Raw genomic sequence first — 26,669 nt, 5'->3', positions numbered from 1 at the left:
GTGCACTTATCGAAAAGAGAAGGTGTTCGCCCCGGTGTTCCTGGCTGGATTGGCAGCATATTGCGCCACAGCACCTTGTAAACCATTACATGGTGCTTAAGGATTAGGTCTTACATCTCAAAATTCGCCCCACTCCTTGCAGTAATAATACCTGGCGCTTTGTATCCTTTGGCAAAAGGCGCGTTACAAATAATAATATAATAATAATAACAGGTATTTAGAAACGCTCCCCATAGAAAACTATATCACAGCGCTTACAAAAACTGAAAAATAAAAGCACAATTAAACAATTGCAAAAACCTATCGAAAAAGCTACATACACAATGTTTGAAAATACGGTTATTATTATTATTATTATTTATTATTATTATTTATTATTATTATATTTAGTTGTTTTCCAAAGCCAGTGAGGAGTAAACATCTTATTGAAATGATTTGAAAAAAACTAGAGCCTCTCACTAATAATAGAGTAAATAGACTTAGCTTTTGTCAACTGCTTACCAAACAAAAAGGAAATATGGAAGCAATGCAAAAAAAATTGTTCAGTGTCTTGCTCAAAGGGTACAAAATTATGAATAACTTTTTGTTTTTTATATTTACATTTCTTTTTTTCCTTTTTTACCCTCGCACAGTCTTTCTCAAAGGGGTCACAACAAATAATAATAATAATTTAACAAATATTTTTTTAATTTGACAAATTAATTTTATAAATAAATTAAAAATAATAGTAAGAAAACATCTTTAGGTCAGGGGTCACTCACCAAGAGGACAGTAACCTCCCGCAGGGCAAACTTCTCCCAATGTCCCATCGGTCGGATCTGATGATGTAGCGCCCTCGTAGCAGACGAAACCTGGATCGCACGGTGCTCTCGGGGTGGTTAGACCAGGGGCGTCACAATACCAGCCTGGATCACAGAGAGGGCAGCTCTCTAATGATGGGAGACCTGGGTAGAAAGAAAGACTTATCTCATTTTTGTCATGAAAATTTTGTCTTTTCCTGAAGACAATCAAGAAATACTTATCAAAACTTAAAGGGAAGGTACACGTTTGGTAATTACTCAAAACAAATATTAACTTAAAACTTTATTTGGTAACGACCATTGGAGAGATTTTGATAGTATAAAACATTGTGGGAAGACTCCCTCTGAAGTAACGTAGTTTTTGAGAAAGAGGTAATTTCTCACTAAAATAATAAAAGACTTCTAGCTAGAAGTCTTTTATTCCTATCTGAAGGCACACAAATTCGTCCAACAAGGGTGTTTTTTCTTTCATCATTTTCTCGCAACTTCGATGACCGATTGAGCCCAAATTTTCACAGGCTTGTTATTTTATGCTTATGATGGGATACACCAAGTGAGAACACTGGTCTTTGACAATTACCAAACATGTACAGTGCCTTTAAGACTGAAATGTAGACACTTTCTTTTATTTTATTTTTATGAGAGATTGCCCAATATTACAAGGACACGGACGGCCACTTTAATGTTAGGGCTACACTTAACTGATTTGGGCTGACCCAATTCAACTGTCACCAGGGGCATGTTGCCACCTACTCCTGGGGCTGAAACAGGGTTACCCCCTTCACAGTCCGTAAGGATGGAGCAAGGGTATCATCCACTAGGAGCCTGACTGAGTACCTCTTTGTTCAATTTTACCCAACCTATGTTATTAATGTTACATGGGTGTTTGGTTTGGGCTCAAGTGGTGTACCTGTTTAGGACTCACACTTATAAGCTTTGCTTCTCAGTGAGCTCCCCCTGCAGTATCATAAAAGTGAATTTATTTCCTCCTGGCTTAACTGTATTATTTGGAACATGTATATATTATTGCCTGTTCTACAACGTTACTGTGGAAACAATAAACAAACCAATCTAACGTAGGTCAGCTCTTTGAGGTCGTTTTTTGACACTTGGACCTGTAAAGACTAGAGTTTTTAAGAACTTACCGGAGGAATTTCCATATCTCCCAATCGGACATGCGAATGCCACGGACGAATTCATCGGACAATAGAACCCACGAGGGCAATCTATTGGAGTGCCGGTACCCAGAGGGCAGTAGAAGCTAGCCGGACAGGGGATGCAATCCTCCAAGTAGCGCCCTCCTTTAGTGTCAATGTAGGTCCCTCCTGGGCATGGTACCTAGGGAAACAGCGGGGGGAAACAAAGATAAGTCAGAAGGGGGGTATGTTGGCAGGGTGAGGGGGGAGGGGCATAACATCTCCTACTGTGTTTGGCAGGATGGCGTAATAAAAATGTTGGCATCAATGTGAAAGAAATGCTTCAAGAGAACTGACTTGTGCCCTTTGCAAAGATTTATGTATCCTGACACCAGCTTTTCACTCATTTTGACCAAAAGGAATATCTCATTTGAGTATTTAGATACTTCTTTATTTCATAACAAAATACAATATTTGCGACAGGATACGAAAATGTTTCCAAGTTTTCATAAACAGTTTTCTTGAATATGACTTCATTTGCAGAGGGAATGTTTCACAGAAACGTCAGTTCTAGTATGAACTTCATAATCAGTAAGCTTTCAAAGTGAACTAATGTTTTTCATTCTTACAAATCCTGTATAATACCTTTTATAAAGATAAAGGCATTTTAAAACTACATTTCAATTGCTCAGATCTATAACGCTATTAATGGCAATTTCAGACTTGTAAAGATCAAAATGTCAAATGGGCCTTAAAAAAAATGCAAACAAATTTGAAGAAAAAAAAAGTCAAAATCAACAAATGAATGTTTTACTTAAAGCCATTGGACACTTTCGGTACAGAAAAAAAAAAAAAGTTCACAGATTTACAAATAATTTACAGGGTTTACAGAAGGTAATGGTGAAAGACTTCTCTTAAAATATTAGTCCATGAAATGCTTTACTTTTTGAGAAAACGGTAAAACAATATAAATTCTCGTTAACGAGAATTACGGATTTGTTATAAACACATGTCATGACACGGCGAAACGCGCGAAAACAGGAGTGGGTTTTCCCGTTATTTTCTCCCGACTCCGATGTCCGATTGAGCCTAAATTTCCACAGGATTGTTATTTTATATATAAGTTGTGATACACGAAGTGTGGGACTTGGACAATACTGTTTACCGAAAGTGTATAATGGCTTTAAATAATGAATGTTTCTTTTTGCTAAACAATTACTTTGAAGACCACTAAACCCCATTCACCACGAGCTCCGAAATATGCAAAAGCAATATTACGAAACCCACAAATTGAACTAAAAGACCATATAGTTCTGAGCAGACAATTTATATGACTATTTGAAAGCATCGTTTTCACTAATACACCATTATCATGCTGCCACCATATTGGTCATGTTCCCTGAATCCAAAAATAGTAATGAATGCTTATACTCGTTGTACAAAAAGGAACCAGACTATTTCTCCTTCCAGCCTCGGTATGGTTACATTGATTTGGATGGGAGTAAATGAAGATGGCCGCACCAAGGCCTATTATCTGGGCCCAATTTCATAGAGCTGCTAAGCACAAAAATTTGCTTTTAATGCATATTGCTTGTTACTGGTGTTCAGCTGTTGGTTGCTTATCCTGGAAATCACATTGAAATTTGGTTGGTAATCCTGTTTTTATCAAGGAAGAAATTTCATGCTAAAGAAATTTTTTTGCTTAGCAGCTCTATGAAATTGGGCCAAGGTAGGGGAATGATGGTGGTACCTGTTGGGGCCCGTACGACCCGATGGTGGCCGGGTTGTTACTGTAGGGGTTGGTGATGTTAGTTGGACAGTAGTAACCCTCAGAGCACTGGCCAGCTGGAGTGTTGGTTTCCTCTAGACAGTAGTAGCCTGCGTCGCATGCCGTACACTGGTTCACGTCTCCCAGACCCGTCGTAGGGTTGTAGGTACCGACTGGACAGTTCACTTCGAAAGGCGTAGCTGCAATGAGAAATTTTAAAGAAGAAAATTTATAAATAGAAGACACCTAGGGAGAACACTTTTACATTAGAGCAAGCGCCATGGGAGGATATTGGTACAAAGGGGATTTGGTAACAATCGTTTTTTTATTCAAGTCCCCAGATACACAAGGCCTGAAGGCCACTTCAAGGTGTACATGTGTAGGGCACAATCTACTCCTAGGGCTGAAACAGGGTTACCCCCTTTACACTCCATACAGATGTACGTGTAGGCTCGAGTATCATCCATCAGAAGCCTGACTGGTAAAGCAGAAGGCGCCAACTTTACGAAGCAATCTTGGTTAAGTGTCTTGCTTAAGCTTAGGGGAAAGCTCCTTAAAAGGAAGAGGTCAAAATAATACATCCTTTTCCTTTGGCATCTCACACCTGTTATCTTCATGTAATTCCTTTTCCAAACAGTGGACTCAGTTAGAAACAAACCAGTAGGGATGCTGACTTCTCAAGGCAGATTAAACTGCTCATCCATTATAAGGTTTAATGATCCAAGTAATACTATGTAAACACTCTCTCAAAGGATGTTTAGTTTCCAAGTTTTGATGGCCAAACCCAGAAATTATTAAAACTTTTTAATGCCTGCCCCTTTTTTATTTATTTTTCTATTTTTAGTTGCTAGATGGATTCCTTTATACAATATTTAGTGTTTTTAAAAATTAATGAATATTTTATATAGTTGCATTTATTTTTTCTAATGAGAAATTGCACACAACAATTTTTTTGCATAAAGCTTTCCCATCATGCTGAAATTCCTACTTACCTTCTGGGCAGTAATGAGACATGGTACAATTCGCAGCCTCAGACACAGCGTTCAGCCCCGTGGTGCAGTAAAGCCCAGCGGGACACTTCTTATTGTTCAGCATATCCCAGCGGGATGTCGTCACGTTGTCGCAGTAGTACCCCGCCTCGCACGTCACGCAGACGCTCTGGCCCGGTTTGGAATACATCCCCGTGCCGCAGTCGCTCGGGTCAAAGGTCGCCGACCCGCACCACGACCCACCGGGGCAATCAAGGCAATCACTCTGGTACTTTGCCGTCTCGCCGATGAGGTTCCCCAAGCTGTCAACACCTTGAGGCATGTACGTGCCTGGAGGACACGCCTCAGGTTCGTTGACTCCATACTCGCAAAAATGACCTGATAGAATCAAAGGGGATCAATATATTTCGTTTGTGGTAACACAATTCGTGTATATACTTGCCAGGTAGACTTTGTTTTTTAGAGAACTGTCTCACTAATATATTCTACTACCGCGGAGTAGATTCATCAGGTTTTTTTCATCAGGAGACTTCTAAGTTCTAAAACGAACTGTCCTGCTTATTATTAACTACTACCTGGGCGGAAAGTATAGAAAATCAACTGGGACTACTACTTAGCTGTTAGGATCATTATTAACTGCACTACCGAGGAGTGAGTTCTTGAAATTTGGTACAACTTGAGTTCTCACCTTGGGTACAATTCATGCAGTCACTGACTTCATCCAGATTGTATTCCATACTGTAGGTACATTGAGATATATCAATATGGGTGCCAATGGGGAAGTAGTAACGCCCTAACCCACCCTATACCCAGTAACCCAAAGTAGCCTAGTTCCATACCTTGTGTACAATTCATACAGTCACTGACTTCACCCTGACTGTATTCCATACGGTAGGTGCATTGAGATATATCAATATGGGTGCCAATGGGGAAGTAGTAACGCCCTAACCCACCCTATACCCAGTAACCCAAAGTAGCCTAGTTTCATACCTTGTGTACAATTCATACAGTCACTGACTTCATCCTGACTGTATTCCATATTGTAGGTGCATTGAGATATATCAATATGGGTGCCAATAGGGAAGTAGTAACGCCCTAACCCACCCTATACCCAGTAACCCAAAGTAGCCTAGTTTCATACCTTGTGTACAATTCACACAGTCACTGACTTCATCCTGACTGTATTCCATACGGTAGGTGCATTAAGATATATCAATATGGGTGCCAATGGGGAAGTAGTAATACCCTAACCCACCTTATACCCAGTAACCCAAAGTAGCCTAGTTCCATACATGTACCTTGTGTACAATTCATACAGTCACTGACTTCATCCTGACTGTATTCCATACTGTAGGTGCATTGAGATATATCAATATGGGTGCCAATGGGGAATTAGTAACGCCCTAACCCACCCTATACCCAGTAACCCAAAGTAGCCTAGTTCCATACCTTGTGTACAATTCAGTCACTGACTTCATCCTGACTGTATTCCATATTGTAGGTGCATTGAGATATATCAATATGGGTGCCAATAGGGAAGTAGTAACGCCCTAACCCACCCTATACCCAGTAACCCAAAGTAGCCTAGTTTCATACCTTGTGTACAATTCATACAGTCACTGACTTCATCCTGACTGTATTCCATACGGTAGGTGCATTGAGATATATCAATATGGGTGCCAATGGGGAAGTAGTAATACCCTAACCCACCTTATACCCAGTAACCCAAAGTAGCCTAGTTCCTCACCTTGTGTACAATTCATACAGTCACTGACTTCATCCTGACTGTATTCCATATTGTAGGTGCATTGAGATATACATGTATCAATATGGGTACTAATGGGGAAGTAGTACATGTAACACCCTAACCCACCCTATACCCAGTAACCCAAAGTAGCCTAGTTCCTCACCTTGTGTACAATTCATACAGTCACTGACTTCATCCGGACTGTATTCCATATTGTAGGTGCATTGAGATATATCAATATGGGTGCCAATGGGGAAGTAGTAACACCCTAACCCACCCTATACCCAGTAACCCAAAGTAGCCTAGTTCCTCACCTTGTGTACAATTCATACAGTCACTGACTTCATCCTGACTGTATTCCATATTGTAGGTGCATTGAGATATATCAATATGGGTACTAATGGGGAAGTAGTACATGTAACACCCTAACCCACCCTATACCAAGTAACCCAAAGTAGCCTAGTTCCATACATGTACCTTGTGTACAATTCATACAGTCACTGACTTCATCCTGACTGTAATCCATATTGTACGTTCCGTTGGGGCAGGCAAACTGCTCAGCGTACTGGGTACCAGTTGGGCAGTAGTAACCGGGTGGACACGGTCCTGTCTCTGTAGGTTCGCCACCTAATCATGACATCACACAAAAGCAAAATTTGATGTGAAATTGTGCAAGAGATTCAAGGCGAGGAGTTTTTTAACACCATAGAGTGAAAAACCAACCAAGTGATAAATTAATTGAGAGGAATTTTAGGTTTATTAATTTGTGAGGCTTATCGTCTAAGGGTTTGGGTACTTTTTGAACAACACAAAACACAAAAGTCTACAGATTTACATGAAACTTACAAAGATAATGATAGTAGAAAGCTTCCCTTAAAATATTACTTGCTGCAGTACTGTAATGTTTGAGAAATGAGTGAAACAATTTCACAAAAATAATGTTCGTCTCAGTGAGATGAAAATTATTTTAGCATGTACAACAGATAAACACCATTCTCCTGAAAACATTGCTCTATGATTTTCACTGTTTTTTTGCTGTTAATAATCTGGATTTGATTTTGTTTAATGTTTTCTAATGTGTGATTTTGAAAGCGTTTGAGTGTAATCTCCTTTTGATATTAAAAATTATATTTTATCGTTGGCAGGGGTCTCGTTTTACACATCTCAAGATGACAGATTTAATACTTCTGTATAACCTTGACAGCCCCTGTCCAACTTGTATAAGTATAGTCGAAAGATTAAAGATTAAAAAAGAAAAAAAAAAAGTCAGTAAGTACATGTACCGATTTAATTGTGAACTTAATGTACACAGTTTTGAGAAGCAATTATCTTTAAAGGAATGTGGTTTTATAGAGAAGGATTCTCAAACACATAAATCTAAGAAACGTTCATGCATGAAACATTTCTCAGATTGTATTTTCCAATAACAGTTTATTCTTCCTGGGCAAACATAACTGCTTTTCAGCAATATGTTTCAAAAATGCCACCACCTTTTAAAATGAAACTTTCACAGGTTTTTCACACAGGCCTATAGAAAGGCCACAGTGGTGAGATGCATGCACTTTATGCACACACCAACAATTAAGCTTGGGCGATATCGATTTATTTTATTCACGATATATCGCCGACAATATATCGTGATATTCGATATAATCGCGATTAATGAAATTTGACATCATCAGTCTTAAAACTCCAAGTGAAAGTTGTAGAAGAGACAGTCCTAGTATAAGAGAGGTGTTCTAATGACCTATTCTTCTGGTTTTACTCCAAACCTATGGGGTATCAGCTAGCGATATTTAATCGATATATCGCGATTATCGCGATATATCGCGATATATCGCGATATATCGCGATATATCGATATTTCGATTAAAACCAAATCCATCCGATATCGAAATCGTGTCCAAATTAATATCGCGATATTCGATAATATCGTGATATCGCCCAAGCTTACCAACAATGCCACAAAAATTTTGGCAAAGAGGTTGTAGTACGTACCAAGGCAGTAGTATGTTGCCGTACAATATGTACACTCCGCTGGCTTGGTGAGGTTGGAACTTGAAGAGAAGGTACCCTCAGGACACGGGTATCGATCAGGGCTTGGCGTCTGCAGAGGACAATAGTAACCAGGCTTGCATGGCTGGGGACCGTTAACAGTATCTCCTGGAAGAGGGAAAATATATAACAATTTAAATTGGGATTTGACTTAATAAAGGAACCTGTTGCCTTGGATCGGACGAGTTGGTCTATAAAAAGCGTTTGTAACCGTTAAAAAAAAAATGCACATGGTTGGAAAGATGTTTTAAAAGTAGAATACAATGATCCACACAAGTTTGCCTCGAAATTGCGTGGTTTTCCTTTTACTATGCGAACTAACACGGTTGGACATTTATGGGGGTCAACAATTTGACTCCCATAAATGGCCGACCGTGTTAGTCGACGAGGTAAAAGGAAAACCGTACAATTTCGAGGCATGTTTGTGTGAACCATTGTATTATACTTTTACAACACCTTTCTACCCATATGCATTTTATAACAAACGGTTACAGACGCTTTTCAAAGACCAACTCGACCGATCCACGGCAACGTGTTCCTTTAAGATTAAAAACAGAACTTGCTCACTGTTGTAATTATTAGCTTTTTGTTCGGAGAACATTTTATTAAACCTTTTGTTACAGAATTGTTTGGGAACAGCAATATTTGACTTATTAAGCATGAAGCAAACTTTACAACACAACAATAAGCTTTTCTTTTAAAATAATTTGGAAGATCCAACCTTCTCTTTCCAATGATGGTAAGCTTGGGTATGGAGGGTGTCAGGGCCAAACAGATAAGAGCACCGAACTCAAGCTCTGGTGCTTCTGTTCAGCAGAGTGTGGGTTCGAAACTTGTGTCCCTGAGCAAGAAACTTAACGATAATTGCTTCTCTCCACCCAGGGTTCACTGAGGGCAGAGATGGTTCTTCAAATTGATTTACAAGTCTGTATACTCCCCACCAGGAAGCTGAGATGGTTTAAGGAGTGATTTAAGGCCCAGTGACCAGAGGTAATAATGTGAAGCACTTTGGGACGACCTCCGAGTGTGAAAAGCGTGATATAAAAACAGCTAATTATTACTGTTATTATTATTGACAAAACTACAGTTTTATTACAAATGGCCTTTGTGCTCAGGCTTGAGTGGGGGGTTTTCTGTGTCAGCTTGGTGGACTCATAGGAAGAAGGAATACAAGTGCAGTCGACTAATGTTGCCGTTGTTAAGAGAGGGGGTGGAGTGCAGTCGACTTAAAATCAATACAGTAAGGAAAAGGTCAATCAATCAACGCACCTGTTGCCCAGCTGCAGTATTTCCCAGCGGGGCATGGAGAGCATTCTTCAGATGAGGCGAGAGCTGTTGATCCAGTGTGGGTTCCAGGAGGGCATGGGTACTGGTCGTTGGTGATGGTCCCGTTCGGACAATAATATCCTGTCACAAAATAGGTATAAAAGTTTTAAAATTTTAGGCGACAAAATATGATAATAGAGAAAAGCTATTTTTGAAGGCTAGCATCTGTTAGGGACAGCGTATGAAAGAATGAAAGATTCTTCCGAAGGTTTTGACTTTGACTAAAATTTATATCGATTCATGGGTTAGACCAAATATTATTTTGTATCCCTAATGCAAAATCTATTCAATCGTTGAGGTCAATATAAAATATTTTAGCAAAATTGAGGTACCTCTTGCAAAAAAAGTAGGACGTTTTACTGAGTACACATGGTGTAAGCTTCAAACAACTGTTCAGGCTATTTAATCAAAATTTTGCATATGTTTTCCAAGGGCAACCAAATCGGAAATCAAAATTAACAAAGAAAAATATCATGCCTGCATGTTCAGAACAGCCACGACAAAATAAAAATAATTGTTTTCCCACTTACCTTCGGCACATGGGTGTGAGCTATTATGCAATCCCGGCAACGGACAGGACCTTCCCTGGTCACACAGCCTGCAGTTATATTGATGACCGGCGCCCTCGTCTGGATTATAGGTCCCCGGGTCACATGGGGTCGCGGACGTAGTGGGGTTTGTCGCACTACCGTGGGGACAGAAGTAGCCGTGGGGGCAGATGGTACATTGGGTGGCGTTCTCGAATCCTAACTCATCACTACAAAGAAAACAAAAATAATAATTTTAATATCATTCAAGTTTGGTTTCTTTTCATCTGAGGAAGATAACAGCAAATTTTCACCAGCTGGACATAAACAATTCTAAAAATTAAATGAGAGTTATCCCTCCAAAAAGTACTTTGCGTTTCTAGGCAGGAACATTGTTGCTGTACTATGACCAGTGGCGTGAAGTGGCCAAACTGTCAGCAGTAGAGTGTGGGTTCGAATCCAAGTCATGCCACTTGTGCCCTAGAGCAAGACACTTAACCATATTTGCATCGTAAAAAGTGGGAAGCTATTGCATTCTTATCTATAATAATAATAATAATAATAAAAATATAATAATTTGGGGGGCTAATCATCCTTACTCGCAGCTAAGAGCTGAATTGCGAAGGACGCGGCTACAACGTGTTCGAGAAGCAGGCATGCAAGGGCACATTCAGCTGCCAGCCACATCAACCCATTATAATAATAATAACTTTCGATTTATATAGCGCCTAATAACTAACACTTAATTCTCTAAGCGCTTTACATTAGTGCCCTAGTCATAGGGCCAATAACATCCCTTTTTAATGTTTCTCAGCTCCCTTGGGAGTATACAACCTGGGCAACAGTTTATATCGCTCCAAAGGCTTTTTCATTCACAATATCAACCTCTACCCTCGCAGGTACCCATTTATTCCCCTGGGTGAAGAGAAGCAATCATAGTAAAGTATCTTGCTCAAGGACACAAGTGTCACGACCGGGATTCGAACCCACACTCCGGTGAAAACGCACCAGAACTTGAATTCGATGCTCTTAACCACTCGGCCACGACACTCTATAAGACCACGGAGCACAGCCAAGACCGAAAGTGTTTTATTTGTTTCCTATCAGCCAGGCTCCAAGTGGATGATACCAAAGCCTACATCCTTATTGACTGTGAAGGAAAATGACCAGGGGTGGATTTCACAAAGGTAGTCCTAACTTAGGACTAGTCCTAGGCAATGCTAAGAGATAGGACCAGTCCTAATATAGGATGAGTTACTGGTCCTAACTTAGGACCAGTCCTATCTCTTAGCATTGCCTATGACTAGTCCTAAGTTAGGACTACCTTTGTGAAATCCACCCCTGTTTCACCCCGAGAAGTAATGTATGTACATGTACAAATAGGTGACAAATGAGCACCCTGGTGGCAGTACCTTCCCGAGTTCTGTGAAAAAAATCACAGGCATATTACTCCGGCAGGATTGTAGCCTTCACTTTAAAGTAGCCGTCCAGCCTTGTGATGTAAGGCGATCTCTCTTTAAAAAAAATTAACAAACAGGACTTACCCGAAATATCCGAGCGGACAAGCGTTGTCGACTCCAGAAGCTTGACCTTCCAAACAGTAGAATCCTCGCGGACACGAGTTATCGTAGTTTGAACTCCCTTGAGGGCAGTAGTAGCCGGCGGGACACTGTTTACACCCAAGGAACTCCGAGGACTGATTGGTCAGGTCGTTGTACGTACCACCTGTGATGAATATGATTGAACCAATCAATATCAGTTTGAAATTGAAGTCTTTGGAAACTCGACATGATTCGGAAGTGTCGTGGCCGAGCGGTTAAGAGCACCGAACTCAAACTCTGGTGTTTCTGATCAGCAGAGAGTGGGTTTGAATCCCCAGCCGTGACACTGTGTCCTTGAGCAAGACACTTAACCATTGCTTCGTCCTTCTGATGGGACGTAAAGCCGTTGGTCCCATGTGTTGTGTAACGCATGTAAAAGAACCCAGTGCACTTATCGAAAAGAGAAGGGGTTCGCCCTGGTGTTCCTGGTTGTGGCTGCTTAATGCGCTGTAGCACCTTGTAAACCCTTATAAGGTGCTAAATAATTGGGTCTCACAATTCATCACTGCAATAACCTATCTTTCTGAAAGTTTGTATATACTCAGCGCCTTCAGTACCTTGTTTGGTAGATACGTACGCTATATAAGACTTCGATATTATGACTGTATCTGCGCAGTGAATTCTGTGCACAGTAGACAACCCAAATCAGGTAACCTGTAATCCTCACCTTTATAGGCCAACCCAACGAAACAAATTGGTAGCGCCCTCTATTGAAAAGTTTCACAACTGCGGTGTCTTTGTGCATAATCTAGTCACTGAAGACACCGCAGCAAATGGTGCGCGGTGCTCAACACTTGCGCGCCCAGTGCGCCCCGTTTTGGTGTATATAATAGATGGAAATTTGCATTGGATTAAAAGAATTTTATTTTTTTGGGGTACCCCTATACACAATGTGAGCACTGTATACTCAGTACTCTCCCGAGTTCTGTGGACAAAAACCACAGGCATATTTACTTGGATGGGATTCAAATCTTCAAACCCACGACCACAAATAGTTCAGGGCCCAATTTCATAGAGCTGCTTAAACACAAAACTTTGCTTAAGCAAAAAAATCCTTGCTTAGTAAAATCAGATTACCGGCCAAGACTCCACTTAACTGTTATGCTAAGTAAACAACAGCTAAATACCAGTCACAAGCAATATATATGGCATGAGATTTTGGCCAATAACATGTGTAAAACAAACGAGCTATTTTCGTGCTTAAGCAAGTTTTTTGCTTAAGCAGCTCTATGAAATTGGCCCCTGTGCACAGTACACATACATGTACAGTTCTGTGCCACCACACACAACCCATGCAGCTGAATGCCTTCAAATGTCAAGTCAACTGGCTAGAAAAAAAATCAAAAAGACGGATTGTAAAGAAAAAGATGGGGTTAACATTCTTACCTGGGCATGGGAAGGCAGTCTCATAGGTTGTACCAATTGGGCAATAGTGACCAGTTGGGCAGAGATTTGTAATGTAGTCACTGTCTCCTGGGCCAGGACAGTAGAATCCTGAAACAGATAGATGGCAAATGTTCAAGTTATGATTAGTAAATTGGTATACTAGTACATTTTATTAATATCATCCCATTATGACCAAAAGGTCAAATTACATGATTTACAAGATTAAAACGTCAAAATCTTAGTAGAAAACAATTAAACAATAATTATAAATTGGAAGTTGAAACCAGTAAGAATATGAAATTATACAAATTGCATAACTAAATACCCCAAATAAATTGTGCTGGCATAAATTGTAAAGAAAACAATTCTGCTTAAAAACTTCAACCATAGTTCACATTTATTTTTACTGTGGGCAAAATAGTTTATTTCATGGTACAAGCAACTAATTGTAACGACAAAAAGCCTGCTAACCTGCTGGACAAGGTATACAGCCAGTAGCCTGTGACGTCGATCCATTGTTTGGATTATAAGTTCCGGGAGGGCATTCATAACGTGTCTTGCCATCACACCATCCACCTGGCTCGCAGATATCGGCCGGGGGGGTGGCCGACGAGGAACCCTCGTCACAGGTGTAGCCTGACTCGCAAGCTTTGCAACGGGTCCAACCGGCCTCGGACCAGGTACCAGGCGGACAAACTTCGGGCACTGTAATACAAGAGTGAAAACATGGTTTGTTTTTAGTTTTTTAATTGTGTAATTATTATGTTACACCATTTTGACGTAAAAAACTTGGAGCAACCTTGATTAAATTAAATGCAGCAGGACTTTTGCCAAAGAAACTTTACTGGCTCAAGAATTACTCGCCGTTACGATCAAAACTTTTTTTATAATTTTAAAAAACTACACAAACCCGAGTGATTTGACTATGTTTTTTTTTTAACAAGTCTCTTGAAAGTACCGATTATACACTTGAATAGTACACAATGGTGTCAGGGTAAAACAGGAATAATACATGTAATTATACTCTTTATCTCTGAGGCAAAATTAACATTTAAACCTTGCTGTTATGCTTGGAAAGGATAGTTTAACTTGCATAGCTACCAGGGCTCAATATCGTAAAAAAAATAAGATTAGCACACAAAAACCTTGCTTAGCAGAAACAGGTTACCAGCCAAATCTTCATTAGGTTTACATTGTTGCAACTGGTGCCCCACTCATTTTTTGCTTAGCAACAAAATTTACCAAGCACATTTTTTGCTTAACATCTTCGTGATATTGGGACCAGCTATAAATCTACATTCACTCACCTGTTTGATCAGAGCACTGGTATCCTGCTTCACATATGGTACAGTTGGGCGCATTGAGGCTGCTATAGTAACCCTTATAGCATTTGATTGGTCCAGAGTAGATCGAAGGGCAGTAGTAACCAGGGTTGCAGTTAGTGCACGATATCTGCGCTCCTAGAGAGTAGGTGCCCGCTGTGCACATATCACTGTTTGGTAACAATGCACAAAATAGTAAATGCCATGACGTTTTGACCATAGCAGAGTCTTTCTCGATGGCTTCAAGACATTTGACACTATTGGTAATTATCAAAGACTAGTCTTCACAGTTGGTGTATCTCAACATGTGCATCAACTTACAAAACTGTGAAAATTTGAGCTCAATTGGTCGTCGAAGATGTGAGATATTAATGAAAGAAAAACACACTTGTCGCACCATGATTACACGAAGTTGTGTGCTTTCAGGTGCTTGATTTCGAGACCTCAAATTCTAAATCTGAGGTTTCGAAATCAAATTCCTTGAAAATTACTTCTTTCCCGAAAAAAATTTGTCACTTCAGAGGGAGCTATTTCTCACAATGTTTTATACTATCAACCTCTCCCCATTACCATCAACCTCTCCCCATTATAAAATAATAATAAAGTCTTATATATCGTTTGTTGGCAACATTATAATGGAGAAACAATCCGAGGCAGGCAAACAGGGAGGAACTTTTCAGGAATTTCTTTGGGGGTAAATTTAACTGCCAAAATGTCTAGCTTAGTTTACATGTATGCTGGCAACTTTCTTCCTGATAAATAACATAAAAAAGGTTCAAACATGCCTTTGTATTCTATACACAACTCAACCTTAAAGGCAGTGGACACTATTGGTAATTGTCAAAGACTAGTCTTCACATTTGGTGTATCTCCACATATGCAAACCTGTGACAGTTTGAGCTCAATCTGTCATCGAACTTGGGGATAATAATGAAAGAAAAAAACACCCTTGTCACATCAAGTTGTGTGCAATTAGATGGTTGATTCCGAGAAACTCAAGTTCTAAACTTGAGGTCTCAAAATCAAATTCGTGGAAAATTACTTCTTTCTCTAAAACTATGGCACTTCAGAGGAAGCCGTTTCTCACAATGTACTCGTCACCAAGTAAGGTTTTATGCCAATAATTATTTTGAGTAATTACCAATAGTGTCCACTGCCTTTAAACCACTTTGTCTCAGCTTCATTCCATTGTATCTCTTGGTGTTTCTACTTTCACAACTTTTGAACTAAAAGTGGTATCAAAATTGGGTTTTATAAGCATAAGTTACGCTCTTTTTAAATGTTTTGATACAAAATAACCTAGGTCAAAAACAACTCATTTTGCTTGGTCGCATCACAATGATTCAGTTGAAGATAAAGTAGATTTTGTTTACTGTACCTGGGTGCGGTCATCTTGTCCGTACACTCATAGCCAGCTGGACACTGGGTGCAGATTGACGAGTTACCCAGGGAGTAGTAGGCCGTCGGACATTCCAACATCTGATCGGAGAAGGGATTCGGACAGAAACTGCAAAACGAAAAAATAAATATGCACAATAATGAAGGTTTCTCAACCTCACAGACCTGAAGGTTAATGAGAAAATAATAAATAAATTCTGAAGGTAGCCTGTAAACCTGCGATTGGGTGGTAGGTTTGGCCTAGTCCTGGCGGCCTTACACTTTCGTATTATACTAATGACGTCCTGGATATCAGGGTCCATTTCTGGGGCGGAGAATTTTCAAAGCTTCATCACTCAAATCTTACCTGCAAGAAGCCACTAATATCAACAGATTCACATTCCATGGCAGCATATATTTTTCTGTGGTGTGTTTTGGTCATCATTTATCCTCAAAAATCCATAATTTTTGTAAAGTAATGCAGCTCCCAACGTTAAGAAATTCCCATACAGAGGAAGAGTCCTATATAGGGATAGGGTTGGCTTAGTGGTATCTTGCCTTGCCTTCCACCTCAAGGACCCCGGTTTGAATCCTGCTGAGGGCACTATGAAGATTTGGTTTGCAGTTTGTACCTGACTGCGTTTGTTTTGCTATCAAATCTAAACTCAATTACTTTACTCAAGACTCAAGATCTAAAATAAATCAAGGACTTTCCCCAGTGCTGCTCCCCAACTTTGGAATTCTCTTCCCAGCTACATCCGCTCTCCACAGAGAATAGAACAATTCAAAACTCTGCTCAAATCCCATTTGTTTTCTATTGCCAACTGTTCAGTTTAATCCTTTTGTTTGCCTATTATTAGTGTATTTATTGTCTATTGGTAGCTAAATTACTTGCCTTTTGTTAAGCGCACTGGTATTTCTTTCAGTTATGAAATGCGCTATATAAGAATTAGCTATTATTATTATTTCAGAGCCACTCCAAAATACCCCCCAAAAAGGGCAAAATTATACTTACAACCCAGCTGGGCAGCCCGTACAGGCGCTTTGCATCCCAATGGAGTAGAACCCACCAGGGCACGGTTCTTTATAGTCACTGTCGGTAAGCGGGCAAGCGTAACCCACCGGGCATGCCACGCAGGCTGTACTCCGGGAGGTACTGTACTCCCCTAGGGTGCAGTTACGGATGTCCAGCCCATCTAGGGTCGGGCATTCTTGACCGGCTTGGCAGACTTGGCATGAGGTCGCTCCGGCCGCGGAGTAGGTACCGGGCGCACAGGGTATCTTTGTGTCGTCACTTAGAATAAACACATAATGGCACCAGTGAAAAAATGTACAATAATAATAATAATATGGGTTTTTTTTCCCACATTGAAAACTAAACATTTCTATCTTGTTTTTTTAATAACAATCGTCGTAATAAGAATTAACTTTGAACAGTAAACTTGCAGTACAACCATGTGTAAAAGCTATTCCGGAGGAGTGTTGGCTCTGAAAAAAGCTGGTATGGTCTCAACATTTCAAATATTATTCTCTGCCACCTGAAGACGAGCGGAGTATACTGTTCAAAACGTTGAGACCACGTCAGATCTTTTCAAAGCCGACACTCCTCCAAAAAGATTACTGTTCATACCTAATTATTATCTTATTTGCCACAACAACCGAAGCTTCAAACACCACTTAATCACCATACTGTTATTGACAATTACGCTGTTGGGTGTGCAGTGAAATAAATACTTACATAGTAGTTGGGCAGAAGCTGCCTGCTGGACATTCCATACAGGAAGTTGCTTTGCCAGTAGCATAGGTGCCTGCAGCGCAAGCAACTCTTCCTTCATAGGTATTGTTTGTACAGGCATAGCCTGGTGGACAGTCAATGCACCCAGTGTCGCCAGCGTAACTGTATGAACCTGAAATCAAATGTTTCCAAAAGTGAGAAGAGAGATTGATCTTTGATATGAAGTTTTCAATGTAGAAAATAAACCGACTTGAACAGGATTAGAACCTGCAAGCGTCCGATTAACACTATTTGGACACTATTTGTAATGACTCAAAATAATTTTTAGAAAAAAACTTACTAAGTAACAAGCAATGGAGACCTGTTGATAGTAAAAAACATTGTGAGAAAGGTCTCCCTCTAAAGTAGTTTTCGAGAAAGGAGTAATTTTCCACGAGACCTCAGAGTTAGATTTTGAGGTCCCGAAATCAAGAATCTGAAAGCACACAACTTCGTGTGGCAAGAGTGTTTTTTCTTTCATTATTATCTCGCAACTTCAACGACCAATTGAGTTCAAATTTTCAAAGGTTTGTTATTTTATGCATATGTTTAGATACACCAAGTGAGAAGACTGGTCTTTTACAAGTACCAAAAGTGTCCAGTGTCATTAAGTTGGTAATCTCCTATTTCATAAAATGCTTTGCCCCGGCAATGTGCAACACAGAATGCACAATGCAGTTGAACTTTAATGGGATTGTAATGTTGGGTTGAACAAAAGAAAACTGGAGAGGGAATTGAACTCACATGCCAGCGCTCTATAAACTGGCACTAATAAATTGTTATAAGTTTACCTGCCCACGAGGCATGTTGTTTTTGTTACTTTATAAGTTTACAGTCAGAGGGATTTGAACCTGTGACCCATGCCAGTTGTCTATCAAATCAACTGAACTATCTACATGTAGCTCTAATTCTGGCGGTTCCCTCTATGTTTTATGAATAATAAAAATAACCAGTTTTTGTATAGTTTTTATATAGTGCTTTTCACACCCGAGGGGCGTCTCAAAGCGCTTGCAACATTATTACCCCTGGCCACTGGGCATTAACTCATTCCTTAAACCATCTCAGCTCCCTAGTGAGTATACAGCCTGTGTGCAACATAATATGCGCTACTTGGCTAAATCAATCAAAAGAACCATCTCTGCCCTCACAGGTACCCAATCACCCCTAGGTGGCGAGAAGCAACAATAAGCTACCAGGAGTCTAAGACGCGGTCTTAGGATCACGTGTCCACAAGGTCACGAGTTCAACATCCACGTCATCCTGCTGATGAAGATTGAAGTGCCGGTCGATCATTTCAGGTACAATGTATGAAACTATGTTCAGAGTTGTGATCAAGAGTTAAACCAAATTGTATCTAACTACCAACACAAATGAACTTTCACGCTAACAGAAGCAATTGTAGTTAAGTTTCTTGCTCAGGGACACAAGTGTCAAAACCGGGATTTGAACCCACACGTTAGACCCTTCTGGTTCTATTACTTGATAAGTTTACTTACCGTCGTCGCAGTCTACGGGACCCTGTGTTGGATCTGAGCAGTATTTTCCAACAGGGCACTTCCGGCAAACCTCGGTGGCTGGTTCGTCGTTATACCAACCCACGTCGCAAGGTACGGGCTCAATCATTTGATTATTGATACAAGAATGGCCTAGATGGAAACAAAGATTTTGCAGTGTCAATTGAGAAAAAAAATTACACAGACAAAGTCAGCAAAAAATATTTTCTACAAATGGTAAATAGCTAAATAATTTTTAATATGGGGTTGAACAAAGAAAATTAGAAGAGAGTGCAACTTGATCTCCAGATTGAGTTCTTAAAGGGAGAGGACACTATTGGTAATTGTCAAAGACTAGCCTTCACAGTTGGTGTATCTCAACATATGCATAAAATAACAAACCTGTCAAAATTTGGTCATCGGTCATCAAAGTTGCGAGTTAATAATGAAAGAAAAAAAACCCTTGTCACACGAAGTTGTGTGCGTTTAGAAGGTTAATTTCGAGACCTCAAGTTCTAAATTTGAGGTATCGAAATCAAATTCGTGGAAAATTACTTCTTTCTCAAAAACTATGTCACTTCAGAGGGAGCCGTTTCTCACAATGGTTTATACTATCAACCTCTCCCTATTACTCGTTACCAAGTAAGGTTTTATGTTGATAATTATTTTGAGTAATTGCCAATAGTGTCCACTGCCTTTAATTGGTCTTAATGTTGCGACTGGCTTACTCTAATGATGACTAGAAAGTTACCTGCAGGACATGCTGTACATGCTGTTGACCTCGCCAGAGAGTAGAACCCTGCACTGCAACTTACAACGGCTGACTTAGTGGAACACATCGAGCCAGCCGGACACTCCAGGCAGGTCTGCTGAGCAACGGAGCTGCTGTAGTACCCGTCTTTACATGCAATCGCTTCGGCAGATCCAACGGGGCAGTAGAACCCTGCCGCACACTCGTAGCAAATGGAATCTATTAGAGATAAAGATTAATAATAATTACAACAAGAGCGCTAAATACAAAAGTTCTAAGCGCTATAACCAGATTGACAAAACAGATGGGTTTTAAGTAGAGATTTAAAAGCTGCTTGAATGTGGGTGGTTAGCTTGTTCCAAAGTGTTGGAGCTATGACTGAAAAAGCACTATCGCTATAGCGTGTCATGGTGCGGGGTCACGGGTAAAGCTGGAAATTCTTCTTCTTATTGAAAAATTGCCTTGTGACATTGAAAGGTTACTGATCCAGACAACGTGTCTCTTTGCAATTAAAAGTGTATTTAAAGCCCTTATACATTATACACTTTCAGTACAGAAAACAAAAAAGTTCACAGATTTACAAATAATTTACAGGGTTTACAGAAGGTAATGGTGAAAGACTTCTCCTGAAATATTAGTCCATGAAATGCTTTACTTTTTGAGAAAACAGTATAAAACCATATCAACTCTCGTACGCGAGAATTACAGATTTATTTTAAACACATGTCATGACACGGCGAAACATGCAGAAACAAGAGTGGGTTTTCCCGTTATTATCTACCGACTCCGATGAAGAATTGAGCTTAAATTTTCACAGGTTTACTATTTAATATCAAAGTTGTGATACACGAAGTGTGGGACTTGGACAATACTGTTAACCGAAAGTGTATAATGGCTTTAAGGCGCTATTCCATCAAGTTCATAGCGCACTAGAAAGCAATTCACATGGATAAAGGTGAGTCTTTCGGAGTAATAGATTCCCTAATGGCAGTAGGGAGATTGTTCAAAATAATTGGCCCAGCCACTCTAGCTTTATAAAATGTTCATTTTTTATTCCATTTGAGTACGTGAATGACCTGGAGGCCAAGGAGACCATGGTCCCTGTTGTTGCCACAAGTCTTTGCCTTGGTGCTCCTTTAAAGTGTCATAATGGAAGTGCCCTTTGCTAAACTTTTTTTCTTCTTTCTTTCTTTTTATATACATGTGTTGTTGTTTTTTTAGTTAGATACTGTAGTTGATATTTGGGGGGTTTCATATTTTTTTATTTTTTTTAAAGGGAAGGTTGTCAAAGCAATTTATAAACATTATACTTACTGGCTTCTGGGCTGTACCACCCGCTAGGGCAGGCAGCGGTTGATGTGTTTGTACAGCTATAACCGGCAGCGCATGTTATACAGGATGTAGCGCCCCCAACGGAATACGTATCTAAAGAAGTAAAATTTGATAGTTGTAGTAGGAGGATTAACAGTGTAATATATGCATTCACCACATAGGTACATATATCAGAATGTAGGCTGGCATATTTTATGTATTATTAAAATCCAGTGGATAAAATTGAAGAGTCATATAGTAGGAGGGTTGAGTATACTCTGAAATGAACGTACTTTTGGAGGAGTACCAGAGCTCAATTTCATAAAGCTGTTAAAAGCACAAAATACTGGTTGACAAATTTATTTGATTTTATAAGCAGAATATAGAAGTGGGGCATCATTTACACAATGCACACTCAATGTAATTTTGGCTGGTAAACTGTTACTGTTGAGCAAAACTTTGTTTGTGCTTGGCAAGTTTTTTTTTGCTAACAGGCTTTGTTAAATAAAGACACATGTCTGACAAATTCTCGCCAACAAATTTAACTGAAACAAGACTCTCATTACCTGCTGGACACGCTTCAACACTTGACGTCGTCGGGCAGCGGCTCCCAGCCGGACACGACTGACAAACCCCGTCCCCAACCATGGCGTAATCCCCCGCAGAGCAATCACTAGGCATCAAGGTCGGATCGTTGCATCTCTTCCCAGCGGGGCAAGGATCACACGCCGTGTGGAGGGTGTTGCTTATCTCGTTGTTTGCGCAGCGTGTGCAGTTGTCGGCACCCTCGGCTGAGAAGTAGCCCTCGGTGCAGGCAACCTGGGAGCTGGCTGGGTCTGGACAAGCGTACCCGGCATCACAGATTGTGCAGACACTTTCACCTTCAGCACTATAAGGACAAACACATGGAACAATCAAGATTTAAAGTTATACATCTCTAGGGAAGTAAGGCTTAATATATTTTCTTCCACAAAAACGCCCCAAGTTGTAGCCGTAGCCTTAGCCAACAATTCAGACAGCCTAACCAGTGAAAATTTATCTTACCTGCGATACCCAAGAGCACAGCTCGTACACACTCCATCTCCGAGTTGACTTTTGGTACCAGCCGGACAAGGTACCGATGAGTTTCGGTCAGGGCATTTATGACCCGCCTCGCACTCCGTACAGGATGTCTGCCCCTCCCCGTTGGAATACTGCCCAAAGTCGCACTGGACGGGCTCGCTGTAGATGTTGGGGCAGAAGTGGCCACGCGGACATTGGTTACACACTGAGCTACCATTGAGGGCGTATTGACCGGCTCCGCATTGTACCGGTGTGCTGGTGCCGTCGATGAAGCAAGCGTGACCGGATGGACACTCGGAGCAGAACTCGGCTGCTCCAACACTGTAAGTGCCCGCTGTGCATGGCTGTGGGTAGGAAACAAACCAGGATAGCTGACTTAAAAACAAAGTATTATAACAAACACACAGGGTTCTTGCCCAAGCAAGACTAAAAGCCACTCGCCAATTAACTGGCCGTCATGACATAGAGGTAGCTTAGTTGGTCCTTGGTTGGTCAAGCACCGAAATGTTAGACTAGAGGTCCTAGATTCTTTATAGCATTTTTATTTTATGCAAGTTTACCACATAAAAACCACTCTTGGTAAGGGTCTCATAAAACCTAAACAACTAAATGGTTAATTTTTGGTTTTTACCCATATACACCAATGTGTGTAGCACTGTATACTCAGTACTTTCCCGAGTCCTGTGAAAAAAATCACAGGGATTTGTACTTGGGTGGGATTCGAACCCACGACCTTTGCTACTCTAGAGCAGTGTCATACCAACTAGACCACCAAGATTGCCCAGTAGCTAGAGGCAGTTCGAATCCTATGTTTTTAGGAGCAGGTACTGCTATTAAAACAATGTGGTTAACAACCAATCATTTGGTTACGTCTTTGGATATAAACATAAACAAATTTCTCTCTGGTCATCCAACAAGCTCCACCAAATTTGACATTTTGTTGAGCAGGAGTGTCATTATTAACAAAGTAACCCATATAAAAACACTGTCAATTACTTAAATGGCATTTAAAGACTTCCAAAATCTGTGACATTATAAGCCATCATCTCTCACAAACATTAAGCCTTTATTCAAAACTTAAAGAGATGGAGACGATAGCATTTCTTTTTTAATGACATCATTAGTAGTTCTAAGGAGTTCATAAGGAGTGGTTTAAGGCCCAGTGACCAGGGGTAATAATGTGAAGCGCATTGGGACGCCCTCCGGGTGTGAAAAGCGCTATATAAAAACGGGTTATTTTATTATTATTAGTAGTTCTGGATTACCTGACATGCTGTTGAGCTACTTTCTCCAGGGTCACCGTTGAACGTTCCTCCTCCACAGGGAACCCTTCCACTGTTTCCACCTGGACAACTGTTGATGATAAAAAACAAAGGATTTAAATTAAAACTGTTAAAGGCACTGTACACTATTGGTAATTACTCAAAATAATCTTTAGCATAAAAACTTGCTTGGTAACACAACTTATTGATAGTATAAAACATTGTGAGAATAACTTCCTCTGAGTATGTATATTTTTTGAGAAAGAGGTAGTTTCTCACTAATATATTTATAAGACTTTGCAGCTAAAGCCTTTTGAATATGAAAGCACACAAAGTAATGCAACAAGAGTGTTTTTTCATTCAATATTCTCTTGCAACTTTGATAGGATACAAAATAATTATTAGCATAAAACCTTACTTGGTGACGAGTAATGGGGAGAGGTTGATAGTATAAAACATTTCGCGAAACGGCTCCCTCTGAAGTGACATAGTTTTCGAGAAAGAAGTAATTTTCCACGAATTTGATTTAATAGAGACCTCAGAGAATTTAAGGTCTCGAAATCAACCATCTAAAAGCACACAACTTCGTGTGACAAGGGTGTTTTTTCTTTCATTATTATCTCACAACTTCGACGACCAATTGAGCTCAAATTTTCACAGGTTTTTGTTATTTTGTGCATATATGTTGAAATACACCAAGTGTGTTTAATATGGAAGAGCTAGAGTGCTTTCTTTCTACAAACAGCAATTTGTTTCTCCAGGCAGACCATAGTCATAGAGCAAGGACCTGGCTTAATTGCTCTACAATTGAATAGCATTTTTTAAATGCCTAATACAAGTTTAATAAAACTGCATCAAACATTTACAAATTTAATAAAACTACATCAAACATTGTAAATTTAATGACAGTTAATAATTAAATTTAAATATTCAGGATCAGTTAAAAAATCACTAACCTAGGGAGTCCAACCCTCTAGTAAATCCTGGTATACTGTGCAAACATGCTTTTGGATGCACACATTGTATTGCATAGTGAGTAAACAAACTATTCATGATCAACAAGTCATGCATGGGGCGATAAGTTTACACAACTGACAGACAGGATTTTGTTTCTAGGGTTGTAACTGTAAGCCATGGGTGGGCTTGAGGTTTTGTTTTTGAGGTTTAAAACTTTGAAACAAATCTTGAGCCATGTTACATTAATACATAGTACATGAAGGCATTATTTGCAGGCATCTACATGTAATGTGGAGGCAACCAGACACTCTGAATTAAAAAAAAAATAGGCTAAACAGACAGCAGACAGCCTTCTATTCAGGATTTTCCAAAACTATGGGGAATTCTGGACCTAAATTTTGGAGGTTTTGCCAGAAGCAGGATGAACTGAAACTTAGTCCTCAGAATGGTTTCTGCTTGGTGTCTTTCATGGTTTTAAAAACCCCAGAGTGCAATCTTTTAAAGCATTCTTAATGATTTTCTATTGATGATTTTTGTGAAAAATCAGCACGCAAATCACGGGAATCGCCCCAATGATGTCGTGGGGGCCAGCAGAGCTCTGTCCCCAACAAGCCTGCACCTATGAGAGGCGGCCTGTTTTTGAAATGCTAGGAGAACCCTGGTTGTGTCTAGTCCCCATATACACGAAAATACACGAAACTAAACAGGCAACCAACAGCAATACATTCAAAAGGAATTTGACAGTATGCAATTATTCATCCCATGAGAATTAAGCCCAAACTGAAACCCAGATAGTTTTTCCGTCTTGGTGCTTGCCTGGAACATGTTGCCTTTTGACAACAAACACACAACATGTAAACCTACATGTAAAGCCATTTTCACATGATAGCAATTTAGCAGGTGTCCCTTTATTTATTTAAGCTTGTATGTGAAAATTTACAAATTACACTTCAGGTGAAAGGACACAAATGTTTGGAATGTGCAACCTACAATGTCTTTTTTGTAGTCCTGACTAACATTGCAATGTTTACATTACTAACAAAAACCTCATGAAAAATCAAAAGGTTGAATGCGTTTCTTCTAGACGCTTGTCTGGAACTAAAAGCCTGTTTTTTCCATAATCTGCTGAGCTCCTACTTTTGTAAAGAGGGAGTGAAGTTACATGTAGGTACTTAAATTTGATGGATCAGCCTTCATTTCTGCCATTGCAGTAGGATACGCTGACTGTTTGTTTACCTAAAGAAGGTTTTTTGTGTGGTTGCTATTAACAGAGAAGCTTTTGATGTTTAATGCCAGTTGCCAATTGTCCTATGGGTTTTTTCTGTCAATTTTATTTGTTGTAATATAAAGTACAATTTCTTTGACAGGGAAATTCCCTGAAATGGCCTAAATATAACCAATTGATCTTGCAAAATAACTCTGCTTGAGTTGCCATCAATGATCATGTGTCTAACCAAAGAAGAAATCTTTGGACTCATTGAACTGTGTTCATTTGCATTGTTGGTTGGTCTTCCGCATTTAATCCGGCAAACCCACAGTAGCACAGTCACAAGGGCTTAGTAATTTTGTTTCTCCAACACAAGGACCTGGTCTGCTGACCTAACACAAAGGCCTCCACCCAGGACATTGTCACGGTCTGCCATGTCTCAATTACATGTTGATCGGAAACCATGGGGACTGTTTGAACACAACTTTGGTTTGAGTTGGTTGCTTGGTAACAGCTCAAGTGAGGGTTGGGCTTGTTGGATAGATAAGAGATTTCATTTTGATGGCAGGCCGGTTAGATCCGGCTTAATGTGTAATTCTGTCATGGGGTGATGAAGTGTTCATTAACTTATGGAGCTCCATGAATGAATGTCTGTAATCAAATTGGAGCAATTCGTGCTCCTGTGTACTTTGAATTTTAACCAAGGTTTTTGCCAGGATTTAGTAAAAAGGGAGTTCTAATTTGCTGGAAACATAAAAACTATGTGACAAAATTGTTCACTTGCAATACATATTTGCATGTATATGACAGACAAACTA

The 26,669-nt window shown here is 39.9% G+C and overlaps 1 protein-coding gene and 1 non-coding gene across 2 annotated transcripts in view; both read right to left on the bottom strand.

Annotated features, from left to right (window-relative positions):
- LOC139951478 (uncharacterized) overlaps positions 1-26,669 on the bottom strand; it is a 46,370-nt gene that overhangs the window by 13,548 nt on the left and 6,153 nt on the right. Inside the window, exons 3-23 of the mRNA XM_071950390.1 lie at positions 23,691-23,778; positions 22,408-22,769; positions 21,930-22,252; positions 21,367-21,477; positions 20,053-20,271; positions 19,305-19,454; positions 17,773-17,941; positions 17,050-17,328; positions 16,036-16,164; positions 14,643-14,827; positions 13,807-14,040; positions 13,336-13,443; positions 11,893-12,073; positions 10,352-10,578; positions 9,765-9,902; positions 8,439-8,603; positions 6,918-7,067; positions 4,697-5,071; positions 3,687-3,904; positions 1,946-2,138; positions 762-944 (exon numbers count right to left, since the gene is read on the bottom strand). Of these exons, the coding sequence (XP_071806491.1) occupies positions 762-944; positions 1,946-2,138; positions 3,687-3,904; positions 4,697-5,071; positions 6,918-7,067; positions 8,439-8,603; positions 9,765-9,902; positions 10,352-10,578; positions 11,893-12,073; positions 13,336-13,443; positions 13,807-14,040; positions 14,643-14,827; positions 16,036-16,164; positions 17,050-17,328; positions 17,773-17,941; positions 19,305-19,454; positions 20,053-20,271; positions 21,367-21,477; positions 21,930-22,252; positions 22,408-22,769; positions 23,691-23,778 (4,187 nt within the window). The remainder of the gene's footprint in view (positions 1-761; positions 945-1,945; positions 2,139-3,686; positions 3,905-4,696; positions 5,072-6,917; positions 7,068-8,438; positions 8,604-9,764; positions 9,903-10,351; positions 10,579-11,892; positions 12,074-13,335; positions 13,444-13,806; positions 14,041-14,642; positions 14,828-16,035; positions 16,165-17,049; positions 17,329-17,772; positions 17,942-19,304; positions 19,455-20,052; positions 20,272-21,366; positions 21,478-21,929; positions 22,253-22,407; positions 22,770-23,690; positions 23,779-26,669) is intronic.
- On the bottom strand, positions 23,130-23,203 carry Trnas-aga (transfer RNA serine (anticodon AGA)). The gene has a single exon. It is a non-coding gene; the product is annotated as a tRNA-Ser (tRNA).

The sequence above is a fragment of the Asterias amurensis genome, chromosome 19, assembly GCF_032118995.1.
Source record: "Asterias amurensis chromosome 19, ASM3211899v1".
Lineage (NCBI taxonomy): Eukaryota > Metazoa > Echinodermata > Asteroidea > Forcipulatida > Asteriidae > Asterias > Asterias amurensis.
Note: the sequence above shows the minus strand (reverse complement) of the source record. Positions and strands in the feature narration are given on the sequence as shown.